Consider the following 17,133-nt stretch of genomic DNA (forward strand, 5'->3'; position numbering starts at 1 on the left):
GATAACTGACTGCTAAGTGGTTGTGTTTTTCAGCAATAGTGTGCAATGCACCCTTAATTTACATAGAAAAGAAGGTCAGGGAAAAATCTGCAGTTTGAAAAATGCATTTTTCTTTTTCTTGTTACTTTGCACTTTTTGTTAGAAAATCTGTACTATTTACTCAGGATTTTTAAGATTTTGATACTTAATTTCCATGATCTAAATATTCTTAAAAATTAAAAGTTTGTTGTCATTTGGTGTGTAGTGTGTAGGCCTTCTTGCATTATTATATGCATTATTACATTATGATTAGGGATGCATCGATGTATCGGGCGCTGATATTTATCAGCCGTTTTTTGCTCAATTTAGTTTTTTGCTCTCTCTCAGTTGCATTATCATCAACATAAAGCGAATTACACAAAACACTTATTACAACTAACAGTAAACAAAAATATACAGATTTCATGCCTTTTCGGTGGGTGCTTAATAAACTGACAAACTTCTGAATCCAAAGAACTGGTGCTTTCTTTACCCAAATATGCTCCGTAGACTAGAAAACCCGTCAGAATAAGAGTCTCGACTTAGTCTCATACATATTTAAACTTAAAAAAATTACAATTTATATAAAAACAAATTAGAAGATTAATCATAATAAAGTCTGTTACAGTAAAGAAGGATTAATATGTATTTAATTTATACAGTGAAGTGTTATTTTATATTTGTTTACTTTATTTCTCTACCTGAAAACTGTTAAACCTACCTAAAAAGCACTGTTTATTTAATATGTATCTTTGTTCTGTTGTATTTATGTAGGCCTGCTGAATGTTAAATGGATCCAATCCATGTTCATTAGAAATAATTTGATGATGCAGCCATAGAACTACTAGTATAATTTATTACAGGTGTTTTTGAACTTTGCTTATTTAAAACATGATCAAAATACTATCTATTTTGATGCCAAAATTTCAGAGAAGAAGGGACAAATATCGGAATCGGGCCAATAAGTGTTTGTTAAAATCGGTATCGGTATCAGCCCCAAAAAATCCTATCGGTGCATCCCTAATTATGATCATATATTCAGTGGCATAAAATGGTCTTAAAAATTACAATAATATCGCGTCTCGCAATTATTTCTGGGGCAATATATCACACAACAAAAAGTTGTTATCGTGACAGGCCTAAGTACATCAAATAACAAACAAATTAAGCTCAACATGTAATTCTAACCTTCTTACACACATGGAGTTTGGCCTCTAAACTTCTTTGTGTGTGTGTGTGTGTGTGTGTGTGTGTGTGTGTGTGTGTGTGTGTGTGTGTGTGTGTGTGTGTGTGTGTGTGTGTATTAATGTGGTTGGTCTAGTCTAAAACAAAACGAATCTTGTCTAGAATGTGACCAGACCTGTCTTGGAGACTATCTGCCCAATCTAAAATGAAAATCAGGAGGAGGAGAGCGAGAATAAGGGATCCGAATCCTCTCCAGCTGTTACCCTGCTTTTGGCGGCTCTGATAAGCAGCACATCAGCAGATAACAGCTCAGAATGAGAAATCTGTGTGCTTTTGTTCAAACCCAAATGCTGTAAACCTCATGTTTTGCTTTTGACGGTAAAGGCCTGCATACTCTAAAGACCTAGAAGAACAGGGCTTCTCTAGAACCTATTAGCATTCCAGAACACAAGGCTGATCCTGTGCTCTGGAACTCAGGGTGGGGCTGAACAGTGCTCCATGCTAATTGGTCAAGTGACTCATGGTCATTGTTGCCTCTGCAGGGCGATGACACAGCAGGCCTTGTCTTCCTTCACAGCCTTTGTCTGTTTATGACTTACACTCATGCCATTAATGCCCCTGCCATGAGAATACAAGAGAGAATGGTGGATTTATTCTTGGTTTTGCCAGCCCGACACATTATGTACCATATTCACGTGTTGTCAGAATGTTTTTGAATGTTACGTAATACAGCTTGAGAGTGCACATTGCAAAAATATGTAGTTAAGTACACTAAATTTGATCAAAAATAAAATAAAACATCAATACTGTGATATATTTTTTTTCTATTTAAAATGCCTGTTTTCTATTTTATTGTCTTTTAAAATGTCATTTTTCTTTTGATGGCAATGCTGAATATTCAGTAGCTATTACTCAAGTCTTCACTGCCACATGATCCTTCAGAAATCATTCTAATTTGCTGATTTGGTGCTCATGAAACATTCAAAATAATTAATTGAGGACAAAACAAATTTGGTTGAATATACAATAATATAATAATATTTTTTAAATTGAAAGTACAGTTTTTTTTATTCTCCCAAAATATAGTTTTCTTATTCTTATGCAACTTTCCACTTCTAATATAAAATTTTTTAAAAGATCTTATTTTTATAACTTTTTTTTTTAATTTGGTTACTTTTATTTTTTTTTATTTCCTCCTAATCAACAACAACAAAAAAAGGTCTTGTCCAAAGTATTGCTGTGATTCATATCCTGTGCAGAATACTTTGACACATCAGAGAAAGAAAATATTTTTCAGCTGAAAGAGCACAAGAAAGGGAGAGAAAGGAAGACAGAGAGGTCATCGAGGAAGGAAGGGGGATTTTTAAAACCGCATAATGGGATCAGCTCATTTACTGTTAGTCTGACTAACTTCTTTCTCTTTCCAATCTTTGTATCCTATCCCATGCTCCTCCCTTTCCATCTCCATCTCTGTCTTGAGCAGTTACTGATATCAGAGAGAGGGGGGAATGAGTAGTGTGAAGAGAGGGGGACATGCCTTACGTGGACCGGCAGAACCGCATCTGCGGTTTCCTGGATATCGAAGAATTGGAGAATTGCGGCAAGTTCCTGCGACGGTATTTCATCCTGGACACGCAGCAGGGTAGTCTGGTCTGGTACATGGACAACCCGCAGGTATGATCTAAATGGATATTCGGTAATGTATTTCTGTTTCACTATTTGAGAGTAAAGGCCCCGATATACTTCAAACAAAGTTTGTTTTCGTTCTTCGTTTGGGGGCAAAAAGAACTTCGAAAAGGCTGAGTGATGGTATACTGTTTCCAAACATTCCAACACCTCCGCGCTGTGTCGTGACGCTCGCACGTATGCCCTAAACACAACAACTATTTAATGAATAAGTGTAGGCAATCTAGGTGTGAGACGGGCACCAATGGTCAGAATATTATAGACAAAAGAATAATGATTAGCAGCAGTTCAGAGTCAAGTATCATGTTTGCAATACAAAAGAACCATACCATTTCCATAATCAGTACTTTAGGAAAGTGTGAATGTCTCATAGTCTGTAAAACTTTAGCATGATGTGGAAAAAAAAAATATTGAAGTCAGTTTGTTAATTTATTTTATTAGTGTTCATTTATTTTATTAAACTGGATAAATTGTTACACCTTTTTATATTTTATGTGGTGTCATGATTTGATAAAAACAGGTTTATTATTGTATGTTCGTTTGGCATTTCATTCATTTTATACCCTTTATATTCACTTATTGAAAGAACAACAACAGCAGCAGCAGCAGAATGCCGTAACATTTATTTGAAACACATGTATTTGGTACTTGCTACCTTAAATATTTACTCTTTCCTTTTATACTTTTCATGGCTTTGGAAAACTTGTCTTGGATGTTTCTCTGCGATGCTTTTTGTATAACTCCAGATCGTCGACACCAAGCTTCATTGCAATTTCTTTCTAGGAATTAAATGCTTTCTCTGAATCTTTAAAATCTCTCCGCGAGCGATCGTACAGGTGCGGATTTATTTGTGCCTGCTCAGCTATTCGACACTCCAGTGTATTCAGGAGATGCTGTTCTATGCTCGGATGTCCGTAGAATGAGAAACGAACCTGGGGGAAAAAATTGCACGTTAAAGAAGGTGGAGTTCCAGGACACACCCACCGATTGCGTAACCGCCACGAACCAATGGAAGCTTGAAGCTGTTTAGGAGCCAAAACAAACTCAAAACAAACTTAGTTTTGGCCTGATTTTGTTTCAAATAACATCATCAGTTCGTTCTTCGATATCGTTTGAAGTATATCGGGGCCTTAATATTGTTTCTTGGTCTTCTAGAACCTGCCTGTAGGTGCCAAACACGTGGGTTCCCTCAGTCTCACCTACATATCCAAGGTAAGCTGCCACCTTTTCACACACACACACACAACAGTTTTCAAACACTCTGCCATTTCTGCATCATTGTTTTTTGAGAAAAACAAAAAACTTTTGTCTTAGGTCAGTGATGCCACCAAACAGAGGCCAAAAGCTGAATACTGCTTTGGTAAGACTTTCTCACATTTAAACACACTTGGACTAAATTGTCCAAATGAAGTTCTTAGCAATGCATATTACTAATCAAAAATTAAGTTTTATATAATTATGGTAGGAAATTTACAAAATATCTTCATGGAACGTTATCTAATCTTAATATCCTAATGATTTTTGGCATAAAATAAAAATCAATAATTTTGACATACAATGTATTGTTGGTTATTGCTACAAATATACCATGTTACTTATGACTGCTTTTTTAGTCCAGGGTCACATTTACTTATTTTTAAATTGCTTGGAAATGTGAAACACTTTCCAACTGACAAGCGTTTTTCACATCTTATTCATATAACACTTTGATGTTATTTTGAAGATCTCACAGCTCAAGTCTCTGTGCTTGACTGAAGGGTTTGTGGTTTAAATCCTGGCTAGGTACTATACAGCAAGCTAGTTTAGTTTTAGATCATGTTTTTCCAACCCTCCTATTTCACACACACTTTGAGATGATTTTGAGACCATACTCGTTCTCACAGCTTATACACACAAACTTTTGTGTTGCTTTGCACGTACGGTTACTGCTGTGCACATGGTTACCTTCTGTGCAACATGAGTGGAAACAGGAAATGGTGGTCTGGTCACTTGATAGATGTGTGTATGTGTGCACATGTGCTTCTAAAATCTTGCTCTCTGCAGGATGCTTCTGTAGTAATTTGAACTTCATATTGAGGTGTTTATGAAATCCTGTTTATTGGTTTACCTTATCAAAAATAGCCACCAATCCTTTTAACTTTTTAACAGTTGCTTTTATCCAGATATAGCTTAAGGAATGGTTTACTCATTATTTATTATTTATGAGTTATTTATTCCTCTTCCAAGCCCATATAACTATATTTCTACATTCAGTTCACAAAACCGGTCTGATCTGGTTCACTAGTTCAACTCACTCACTTGCAACAGTTGAAGATTGTCAGTGATTCATGACTTTTATTTTGGTTTGAGTCACAAAGCAATCATTTTCAAAATGTCATTGTGAGGAAAATATCACATAAACACTTAGAAATACATGCTATCAGCAAAATTTGAACCATACCAGGACACAGAATGATGTCACTTGCACGAGTGAGAACTATTGGTGGAAGGCAAACATTTCAGTACAGCTGCACATAATGAACATTGCACATGCACAATGGAGTTTGTGATGCAGTGAATTCTAGCATTCACATTTTCATCCCAGAAAAACACTGAAAGCCACTCAATTAACAGACATTGAGTCAAGTTCCATTTTGTGGTTGCTTTTTAGACTGAAATTGATTCGCACTGCTTTATTGACTGAGCGTGAGCAGATAATCCATAAAGTCGGTTGAGTTCTAAAACAGGCTATCTGTGAGCTTTTGGGATTTATGGGCATTTTAAAAATAGACTGAGACCTTCCCTCTGATACACTGATATTTCTCAGAGCTACTCAGCTAAATTAGAGTTATGGCCATTGCATTATGGGAAAAGGGGTTAAGCTCTTTCTCTCTGTCTGTGTGCAGTCATCAATGCAGGAATGAGGAAATACTTTATGCAGGCTAATGATCAGCAGGATCTTGTGGAATGGGTCAACGCGCTCAATAATGCAACAAAAATCACAGTGAGTATACACACACGTAAAATGCACAATCATATCCATGTATAACCACATACAAAAATTCACTGCTCTAAACCCCCCAAATGTCATAAATTTAACAAATTAAACAAAGAAATAATAAAAATGAATTGTGTATTGTAATCAAACGAATATTTATCAGAGTTATGAAGTGGGATTACAAAATCAAAGTTTCTGTTTTAATATTTTATTTAATCATTTTAATCCGCTGATTTGATGCTCAAGAAATATTTATTATTGTCAATGTTGAAAACACTTGTGCTTTCAAAATTTGGGGCAAAACTGTGATACTTTTTTCCAGGATTCTCTGATGAATAGGAAGATGAAAAGAACAGCATTTATTTGAAATTAATTTTTTGGAGCAATGTAGAGGTTTTGAATGTCATTTTTTTTGTGTCCTTGCTGAATAAAAGCTGAATATTTTTTTAACAGTAGTGTTCATTTACTCCTGTTTTCATTGCATGCAAATATAGATTAAATAAGGTATTGTGTCTCCCTTTCGAGCTTTTTTAAAGACCTGGATTGTTTGCATTAGTTATCTAGTTCTTATTAAACAAGCTCACATGTTAATCTGATATCCCAGACTGCTGCATACAGGAAAATTTAAAGAAACAATGAAAGCATTCAACAAGGTCATTCAGTCTGTGGTTCTGTCAACACTGCAGACTTGTTCACTGGGCAGGAGATTCTGGTTAGTATTCTCTGGGAGTTTATCTGTTAGACATAACCCAAATACCAAAATTATAGTAAGAAAACACACCCACACAATAAAACATCAAGTGTCCTAATTGCAGTCTTTTTCCCAAATGCATACAAACATGTACAGGAAGTTAAAAGTTTCTCAAAAAAAAAAAAATCTGTCCTGTTTAACCTCTGCATTCCTCATCCTGATGCAATTTTCCATGTGCGAGTCACTTGGCTGATTAATGGGAAGTTGTATTGTTTGAACAATCCTCACCTCATCCTCAGTCATCATTTCTTCAGAATGCCCTCTTACATTCACACGTACCATACAATGTCTCTTCTGCTCTTTTTCACTCTCTCTATATCACTAATATATCACACTTCCACATGCAATGACAGGAAAAGCTCTCACTGTAGGCCAGACACACTTGGAGCGTGGGCTGATGGATTGAAGGGCTACACAATAAGCCGTTATTGAGTTATCCTGTGAGTCTTACAGTTGATGGTTAATTCGTCTGTGCTCCACTGACGTTTTTTTCCCTCTGTGCTTTTTTTTCACATCTCTTCACATTCACACTCTTTCTCCTCCCCCCTTTTTTCTCTTCTCTTAAAAAACGCCCACATTCGTTCTCTTGTCATTTTTCTTTTTCTTTTTTTTCTTTTTTTTTGTCTCTCCCAGGTTCCTAAGTCCTCTGATGTTGTTCACTCTGAGAGTCAGAGGTTGGCTTCAAATGGAAACAAGAAACAGGTCCCATACAAGACCGAGATCATTGCAGGAGTGGCTGTCGTCACACAGACGCAGGTATTCTTACTCACATCAGTCTAAAGGGATAGTTCACCCAAAAATGAAAATTTTGTCATTAATTACTCACCCTCATGTCGTGCCAAACCCGTAAGACCTTCACATCTTCGGAACACAAATTAAGATATTTTTGATGAGAGCTTTCTGCCCCTGCATAGACAGCTAGAGAAATACAACGTTCAAGGCCCAGAAAGGTAGTAAAGACATTGTTAAAATAGTCCATGTGACATCAATGGTTCAGTGTAATTTTCTGATGCTATGAGAATACTGTGTTTCTTGTCCTCCGTTACGCATTCACAAGAGTACCACGATGCATGCATATGTTGCTGTTAATGCAGGAGCCGGCGTTTTGACATAAAACCCGGATGCACTGCGCCTTGTTTGCAAGCAGAGGAACGCACACGCTTGCATGGCACTCATCATCATGCATCAAAAACCGACACGGTGGAGAAGCAATTGTTGAATAAAGTCATTATTTTTGTTCTCTCTGCAACAAAAGTATTCTCATCGCTTCATAAAATGAAGGTTGAACCACTGATGTCCTATGAACTATTTTAACAATGTCCTTACTACCTTTCTGGGCCTTAAACATGGTAGTTCAATGGCATGTAGCCTCCTAGTACTTCACAAGTGAGCAGTTGAATTGAAATAATGGAAAAAGGAACAAAACCCATGGCTAGTTTTAAAATTGTAGAGCGTTTTTCTGCATGTTCTTATGTCTGCTTTTTCTCTTCTGCCTTCTTTCAGCAGGATGGAGAGGTGGGACACAGTGTTGGAGGAGAGAAAGTGGGTCTGAGGAAGGCTCCAAACCATCCGCCATATTTGCACCCCAGAGCAGGCCAGGATCAGACCATTATTAAAGTAGGATACTGCGTCAAACAAGGGGCTCTGGTGAGTCTGAGAGACTTTTTTTTTTTTTTTTAACCTAGGTCTTGTGGAGTTAAGTTTGTGTGTGTTCAAAAATGCCAAAAATGATTATATTTAAAATCTGATTTGTGGAATGTATGAAACTGGGTGACTACTGGAGAGAATTCATTACAGGTTACTGTTTTCCTCTTATATCAGATGAAGAACTGGAAAAGGAGATATTTTGTTCTGGAGCAGAACTCAATGAGTTACTTCAAGTCTGATCTGGTATGTTGTGTATTTGTTCTTGACTTATGCAGCAGTTACATCTGATAGTTTGTGTTGAATGCTGTTTAAAGCCTTGTACAATTAATATTTTAGGATGAATGGTTACTTTTTCATGTGATGTTGATCTTGACATCTAAGCTAAATTGTACTAGCAAATTTATTTATTGAAAGAATAGGCCTCTTTACTGTTAGGAATGGCCTTAGGTCTGCTGTTTTATTAAAGAAAGAATATGAATTGAAGAGTTATTTTCTTTTGCATTTGAGTTTTTCATTTTTTTTGAATCTGAACAAAGGATAAAGCAAATACCAGTGCTCTGTCTCAACATGAACAGCACTATACCTGAAAAATTCCAGGCAGCTGCCAGTTGTGTGTGATTCAGCTGCATCTGTACATGTGTGTCTGGCTGTTTGAGGATAGAACTTAGTCCAGTTGTGTGGTTCTTGGCCAGAGTAAGCTGTAAAGTGGCACTCCATGCCAGTAGATCTGGCTCTGTGAGACTTATTTGTCTTTTCTCATTTCATTTCTCTTTCAGGAGAAGGAGCCTTTGCGGATTATTCTTCTGAAGGAGGTCAATAAGGTGCAGGAGTGCAAACACAGGTACAAACAGAATGCCTTCCAATCATGTGACCCTGGACCACAAAATCAGTCATAAGGGTCAATTTTTCAAAATTGAGATTTATACATCACATGAAAGCTGAATAAATAAGGTTTCCATTGATGTATGGTTTGTTAGGATAGGATAGGGTGATATTTGAAAATCTGGAATCTGAGGGTGCAGAAAAAAATCAAAATATTGAGAAAATTTACTTTAAAATGTTCCATTTGAAGTTCTTAGCAAAGCATATTACTAATCAAAAATTAAGTTTTTACATATTTACAGTAGGAAATTTACAAAATATCTTTGTGGAACATGACCTTAATTTAATTTACTTAATTTCCTAATTATTTTTGGCATAAAAGAAAACTCAATAATTTTGACCCATACAATGTATTTTTGTCTATTGCTACAAATATACCCCAGCGACTTAGGACTGGTTTTGTGGTCCAGGGTCACATATGTGTTTAAGTGCTATAATCAGGTCCCCTGTAAATCTTGAAAACTTGAAAAACGTGAAAAAGTACAACCCAGTAATTTTTTTTATTCATATTTTTTTTTCTCTGTAATATGCCCTTCTCTGCAACTTGTGAAAAAAATGAGCCCCTCAGATTTCGCTTCCCCATGACATAGAAAGGGGATCTTAATATAATATTACCACCCCTTAATCTGAAAGTTTCCACCCATGGCACTGCCATTGTGTTTTTGCAAGCAACAATGGTGTACTAGTTCTAACGCCATAGTGAAAGTTCAAGCAAAGCGTGCTAACTGTTCTGTCTTTGGCTGCACTGACCAGCCCAGAACACTATTTAGAGTCCCAGCCTCAGAGGAGACAAGAATGCCATGGATTTATTGATTTATTTACTGTATATTAAGCTGCTGTCACACAGATCTAATATAAACATGCAATTTCTTTCACAGCTGTCTACCTTCACAGACATAACCAACTGTTTTTGTAACTCATGTGTGTTTTTAACAAACTTGTGTGTATTTGACAGTATTCGCAATAAGATATGAAAGAGAATAGGCATTTTCAAGATGATACAATAAATTATCAATGGGGTATTTTGAGCTGAAACTTCGCAGACACATTCTGGGGACACCTGAGATTTATATTACGTATTGTTTAAAGGGGCATAATAGGTCTCCTTTCATATACAAGTAAATCTCTTCCTGTTTCACTTTCAGTGAAATAATGATGCGAGACAACCTCTTTGAAGTCGTCACAACCTCCAGAACATTTTATGTCCAGGTGAGAAGTCTGGTCAAGAATCGGCATGAACTTCTGAAACCAAAGATCTCACGATATACTGAAAAGGCTGTTGAAATGGATTTCTCTCTTCTGTGAAAATAAATATTACTGTATTGTATGTAGGTTCTACACTGTATCTCTGAACCAAATAGACATCTGTAGGCTTAAATCTTGAGCATTTATAACTTTTATAGCATTTTGTGTTTCTTTTAAAATATGTAAAAACTTTCCATCTTATTCTACAATTTGGTTTCAGGCTGATAGTCCAGAGGAGATGCACAGCTGGATCAAGGCTATTTCAGGAGCCATTGTGGCTCAGAGGGGCCCAGGCCGTTCCGCAGCCTCTGTATGTACACACACGCACACATGCATTCAGAAGCAGGTAGTCACTCTGCCTCTGAGCAAAACAATGGAGCAAGAATTCATGAGTCAAGCCGAGAACATGTGGAGAGCGTGTGATTTTTTTTGTTTTGTTTTGTTTTGTTTTTTTTTCCTAAAAGGCCCTCAGGAAATTATCTGCATATATATAGAATTTAATCATGTGCCTTTCTTTCTCTTTCTCTCTCACATGCACATACGCACGCACATACAGACACATGAGTGAATAATAATATGACTGCAGTGGTTTGGGTTTAAGATTGGTAATGGCTCAGAAGTGTTATTGCACTTTGGAATCAAAGAGTTCACTTATTACATATGGGCCACAATCTGTTCGTTTCATACATTTTCTCCAACTCCCCTCTGAACCTAGTGACCGCAAAAAGTATTTGGACACTTAATGTATAAAAGTCATAGATGTATTTTGTAGAAATACAATTTAGGTAGCATTTATTGGATATGGAAGAGCACATATTCAAGCTTAACATTTAGATGTAGATGGAAGTAGCAACAAATGTTTTCTTCTGTATTCTGATTATTAAAAAAGAGAAAAAATTGTATGGTGGAAGCTTGGTTCTGTTCGGTTGTTGATTGGTTGAAGATAGATCTGAATGCGAGCTTGCAGTCATTTGTAAGATAGAGACAGTGTTTAAGAGAACTAAATGATACGCGAAGTCAAGAATATGTCATCAGTGAGTCTTCCGTGTCAATTCTGTTAAAAAATTACTAGTTTGAAAAAACTTGAAACATGTGCATGAATGATTGTTTACAGATAAAAGATTTTAAAGATAATCACAATAATCATTCACAATAAAATGCATTTAGAAATTTGATGGGGTGAATTTCCATTTCATACTGACTAAATGTTTTAAATTATAAAACACTAGATACGGTATATTATTCAAAAGTACGAGTGTTTTTTGTTAGTAGATTTTTTTTTTTCTTGCAGATGCCACTTGGTTTGATATTTTGTTATGTTAATGCAACAACATTCATACATTAAGTGTCCAAATACATTTTTGGGGCCTGTATCTCTTTCTCCCTTTCTTCCTCTAATGTAGCTTTACACTGTTGTTTCAGATGCGTCAGGCCAGAAGGCATTCAAGCCCCTGTATTCAGAGATACACACCACGTGTCACTCAAGGCAGCACGTATGTGAGCTCCGCCCCTTTGAGCCGCCCCTTGTTTCCTCTTTCTCGCTTCGCTTTAGGAGTCGCTAACGCACAGCTTTTACGCACGTGGACGTACTCACCTAGCTTAATCTTTTCCACTTCGCTTTTCCAAAATAACTTCGCATACAAACGCACACCTAACAGTTCAAATACAGAAATAAACTTATTTAACAGTTGATTCCAGAAATACATTCAGTTTTCCGCTGACCATATGTCTTCCCGCTAATTTTACCTTTGTTTTGTTCTCCTCTGTTTCTTCTCAACCTTGTGGCTCCTTGATTTGAACTAACGGTTAATATTGATGCACTTCATTTCTAATGCTTCAGCCTCTCTGCCAGCCCACTGCAGTCTCCTGCTACACACACAAAACGCATGTTTCACACATTTCAATTGCTCATCTGTATTTCATTATTCTTTATTGTTTATTAGTGAAACTGCATATTAAATAAGAAATTTTAAACAGAACTTTATTTTATCCTTTAGAAATTGATTTGATAAATTTTGTAATGTGATCATTTTTACTTCGTTGACTATGCAACTTTTAGTTGCCTTCTCTATAACATTAATTTTTAAGTTATAAACATTCAACTTATCATGTCGTTTACACATTTCTAAACCTTATTTAACACACACCTTATTTAAAAAAATAAGGTGTGTGTGTGTGTGTGTGTTTGTGTGTGTGTGTGTGTGGGGGTGTGTGTTTTATGATGAGGTTATGTGTGCTTTAATGTTTGAGAGTTGCATTTTGATGTCTGTGTTTCATAAAAGTAGGGATGCACAATATTGGATTTTGGCCAATATCCGATATGCCGATATTTTATAACTCATTTTGGCCGATACCATTATTTCCTTTTGTTTGGAAACAACACCAAGTCTCTCCTTTGCAGAAATTATAAGCAAAATATTAATTTTTGTTAGTTTTTAACAAGAACTTATTTGTTAGAATTAAATAAACAATAATAAAGTATTTTTTGACAGTACACCTAAGCTTTGAAAATAACTATAAATAAACTATATATCAATCGTTGCATTTTTCCCCCTAGAAAGATGCAGTGTTAACCCTAACATTTTATTTTAAGATTTAACATTTGTAGATGGTCTAAAGCAAAAGAGTTGTAAAAATTCTGAAAATATTTAAGAGCTTATGATTTATTTAAAAAAAATAAAACACATTACACATTAATGCAGTGGTTCCCAATCCTGGTCCTGGAGAACCCCCAACACTGCACATTTTAGATGTCTGCCTATTCAAACACACCTGATTCAACTCATCAGCTCATTGGTGAAGACTCCAAGACTTCAAATATTTAGGCCTCAAAACATTTTGGGAACCACTGCATTAATGAATAAATCAGTATATATAAAATTATTTAATTTACAAGTTTCATGTTTGTGATTTTTTTTTTTTTTTCTTCTTTTTTTTTCATGTAAGCTATAGCTTCTGACCTTTAAATCAAAACATACTCATTATTTTATGACATCAATTACTGCTTTTTTTAATCAGAAAAACAGTCTAAATGTTATTTGTGTATGCCATTTTACTTTTAATTTAATCATAAGTAGGCCAACAGCACCCTTACGGAATGAAAACTCTCTACCGAACGGACATTAAGACCCGGGGGAGGCTACCGCTTCTGCCACTGCACCTGATATTACTGTCTACTCTAACACACAGAACATGTCATTCTGTACCTGCTTTAACAGGTTAAATGCAGCGATCCAAAAGAGTGAATCTAATCATCATTTAGACAAAACTTTGCTTCAAGAATGAGCCACACTGCTGACGTGATCTTATCACTAGCACACCCTGATCACATGTGAGTTAACATTCCTTTTACCGGCTAGACATATTGGCATAGTTTTTAATATGAGGCTGATGCCGATATTTACATTTAAAGCCATTATCGTCTGATTCCGATATCAGTCCGATAATATTGTGCATCCCTATATCTGATCATCCAGACTTCTCATTACTGACTTGCAGTAAGCTTTTAGTCTTGTGAGGTAAACCCTCCAGTCTCGGACATCAGGTCCTCAGTCACTGCTGTTATTAGATTAGACATGTCTGCTTTCTCACACCATTGTTAGGTAAAATGTTTTGGACAGTCTAGAGCAATGACTAAGATGCTTTTTTTCTGTTGCAGTTCTCAAACTGATGATAATACTTTTATATCTGTGGATTAATTAGTAACTCCAAACACAGAATGCAGTTCTAACCTTGTCTCAATATTTGTCATCTTTCCCTTCTTATATTCTTTCTGTCATTCAACCTTAGTCTTTTCTTTCATTATATTTCCCTCTGTCTCTGTCTCCCACCTTCTACCTAGTGCTGGGCAATGTCCCTCAAAAATAATTCAAATTTTTCAGTCTTTTACAATATTTGATATGCATCTCTCTCTCTCTCTCTCTCTCTCTCTCTCTCTCTCTCTCTCTCTCTCTCTCTCTCTCTCTCTCTCTCTCTGTTTTGAAATACAATAATAATTCATTTAAAATGTGTAAAGACTGCATTTATTTGATCAAAATGTGTAAAAAATGGTAAAGTTGATCAATATGATTAAAAACTAACAATTTTATTTTTAAAATGTTAGGGCCACACAATCCTTCAGAAATAATTGTTGATCAAACATTTTTTTATATTATCTATGTTGAAAACAGTTGTGCTCCTTAATAGTTTTGTGGAAATGATGATACATGTTTCAGAATTCTATGATGAATAGAACTTTTAAAAGAACATCAGTTATTTGAAAAATAAATATTTTGTAATATTATAAATGGCTTTGTCACTTTTGATCTTTTTAACACACCCTGAGTTCAAAAAAAATAAAATACTGACCCCTACCTAACCTGACAATACAACATTAAAAGTTTGCTACATTTTAATATCAGGTATATAAATATAATTTAAAATATAAAATATAATTTTTGCATGATAAATCTTTGAAGAGTTTTGAATTGAATCTTTTATGAATGGACTGAAAATGATTCTTTAAAATTAATCAGACATAAACAGTTGTTTTTGATACTGAAGGTTACATTTAGAGATAAAGCTAATACTCTTCATGTGCTTCATGTTCTCATGTTTAAGAATTGTGACACAGGGGCTCTGTCGTCAAAATCTGGCTGATGACAGTGTCTTTAGGAAACTCACTGGCCAAATGAAAGCACCAGGAAAATCAATCGTTCAGTCCAGCTTCTACCTCTCTCTGCTTCTCATGTTCTCTCTCATGTTGTGTTTTCCAGTGAGTGGGACAGCTGGGCTCTCTGAGTACTAACACTTCTGATCTGGTGCTCTGCTGGCTCTGGTCTCTGGTACTTCTCATCTAAAGCTCATCTAAAACTTCTAATGCGTTTCTCGGGTGTTTTTTCTCCACAGCTGAGACTGCTCTCAATCATTACCGCTCTGCATCAATCTTAACGCTTTCCTAAAAACACTTCATTCAGAACAGAACTTACGTAGATGTATTCTCTCCCTCGTTCTTCCCATTTAGGAGTTCATTGTTGGCGGCTCCTGTTTCTACCGCCAGCACACGAGTCACGCCATCCCCTGGACGGCCAGCACTGCCGTGTCAGCAAACCCAGAATGCCGTGGTCCCACGAGGCCTGGCATGGGACAGCGAGCACTTCATGAGCCTGCTGCCCCTGCCCCGCCCACATGCCCGCCTGTCACTGCAAGAGACCCGCCTCTCCAAGTAACTCACGAATCGCCATGGCGGCGACGTAGCAGCTTTGGAATGTGTGACGCTCCCTTGCCCCAACTTGATCTGGATAATGCAGATCTTCCTGTCAGTGAGGTCTGACGGTTTTACATTATACTTTTAACTCTGACACAGAAATATTAAGATGTGTGTGCAGAGTTTAAGTGATGGAAGGATCATTTGAGGGATAGATGACCAGGTGTTTGGATCCAAACTGATTCGACCTGACCTGTTGACCAAATTCTGAACTTTAAAACAGGTTATGTCGGATAAAAAGAGCTTCAGTCATGTTCACCTAGATCAGGAACACTAACACAATGATTTAGACACCAAAGATTCTTCTAAGTACCTTCAGACATAAGTGCTGAAAGAAAAGAAAAATTTGAGGAATATGGATTAAATATCATCTAACCTGAAGTAGTTTCTGGGATTGTGTCGGAAGAAGTGAAGATTTGCGCTGCCCCATGGGATGGAGTCGGAAAAGGCTGTGCTTGTGAGAAGTGATTCCTGTTAATACCCAAGAATTCCCCTTCTCTGAGCATTACAGAACATACTTCATTTTTCCTGTTTTTTTTTTTTTTTTTGTCTGTACAGTTTCCTATTTTTAAAAGTTATTCTATGTGCTGTAAATGTGACTAATTGATCCTGTGGACTAAGCTGGGGTTTATATTGACTGGCATCTTTTATCCACACTTATACATAAGGGTGAATTATTGTAGCTGTAATACTATTGTTTGTTCCTTGTTCTGCTAAGTGATGAATCAAATCCATAGTTTATTTAATAACTCAATGGGTTGGATACAGTAAAACCAAGTAGACTGATGCTAAATAATTTGCCCACATCCCTGTCATTTTCTGGCATTCTGGGTATGACTTTACTTGTCTGATCATATCAGTGAGAATTTGCTGTTGAATTGTTAATAATTGTTCAGTTATTGGGATTCAAGTATGACTACTATGATGCAATGCTTTTTAGTGTATTTGTATCTTTGCATTTATTCATTTTTGCCCTCTGTCTAAAAAAGTGCCTGCATCTTTTTCTCATTTTTAACCCTGTTGTTTTTTTTTGGTTTTTTTTTTTGGTCTTGTTTTGTGCTGTAGCCGTTTTAATCTTGTTTGTTTATATTATTTATTATAAGAAAAAGCAATAAACCAAGTCTGAATTTATGTTGTTGTTTTAAATATCACATTTAAGTTTTCCAAGAAATGAATTAATATGTGTGAAATGGTTTGGTATTGTTTTTATTTTTTACTAGACTAATCTGTTACTAGTTAGTGAAAACGAAGGTTTTATTGCCCTCTGTTGGACGTTCAAAGCTACTGTCGAAAAACTATTGCTCATTGCGGCTCTAAAAGCACCTGTTAAACTGCTGTAAATAACTGGACACATGACTTGTTAATTGTAATGCTATTTAAAAAGATTAGGTAATTTGACTAAACTATCAAACGTTATTCTTGGCTCTATAACATGTCCAGTTGTCAAAATACAGCCATGGTTTTCCATGTCCTGTGTGTTTTGTCCCATGTAAATTT

General features: G+C 36.1%; 1 protein-coding gene across 3 annotated transcripts in view; it reads left to right on the top strand.

The window, feature by feature from the left end:
• Nucleotides 1–16,767, top strand: part of plekha1a (pleckstrin homology domain containing, family A (phosphoinositide binding specific) member 1a) — a 22,243-nt gene extending 5,476 nt beyond the window's left edge. The window contains exons 2-13 of one of the 3 annotated variants that reach the window (XM_042742181.1): nucleotides 2,687–2,877; nucleotides 4,045–4,101; nucleotides 4,204–4,249; nucleotides 5,775–5,872; nucleotides 7,251–7,373; nucleotides 8,121–8,264; nucleotides 8,439–8,507; nucleotides 9,041–9,105; nucleotides 10,292–10,355; nucleotides 10,612–10,701; nucleotides 11,814–11,884; nucleotides 15,394–16,767. In XM_042742181.1, coding sequence (XP_042598115.1) covers nucleotides 2,737–2,877; nucleotides 4,045–4,101; nucleotides 4,204–4,249; nucleotides 5,775–5,872; nucleotides 7,251–7,373; nucleotides 8,121–8,264; nucleotides 8,439–8,507; nucleotides 9,041–9,105; nucleotides 10,292–10,355; nucleotides 10,612–10,701; nucleotides 11,814–11,884; nucleotides 15,394–15,598 — 1,173 coding nt within the window. In that variant the 5' untranslated portion in view covers nucleotides 2,687–2,736 and the 3' untranslated portion in view covers nucleotides 15,599–16,767. The remainder of the gene's footprint in view (nucleotides 1–2,686; nucleotides 2,878–4,044; nucleotides 4,102–4,203; nucleotides 4,250–5,774; nucleotides 5,873–7,250; nucleotides 7,374–8,120; nucleotides 8,265–8,438; nucleotides 8,508–9,040; nucleotides 9,106–10,291; nucleotides 10,356–10,611; nucleotides 10,702–11,813; nucleotides 11,885–15,393) is intronic. The other 2 variants (XM_042742179.1, XM_042742180.1) reach the window with 2 other exon arrangements.
• Nucleotides 16,768–17,133: the final 366 nt, after the last annotated feature.

This window comes from Cyprinus carpio, chromosome B17, assembly GCF_018340385.1.
Source record: "Cyprinus carpio isolate SPL01 chromosome B17, ASM1834038v1, whole genome shotgun sequence".
In the NCBI taxonomy this organism is placed as follows: domain Eukaryota; kingdom Metazoa; phylum Chordata; class Actinopteri; order Cypriniformes; family Cyprinidae; genus Cyprinus; species Cyprinus carpio.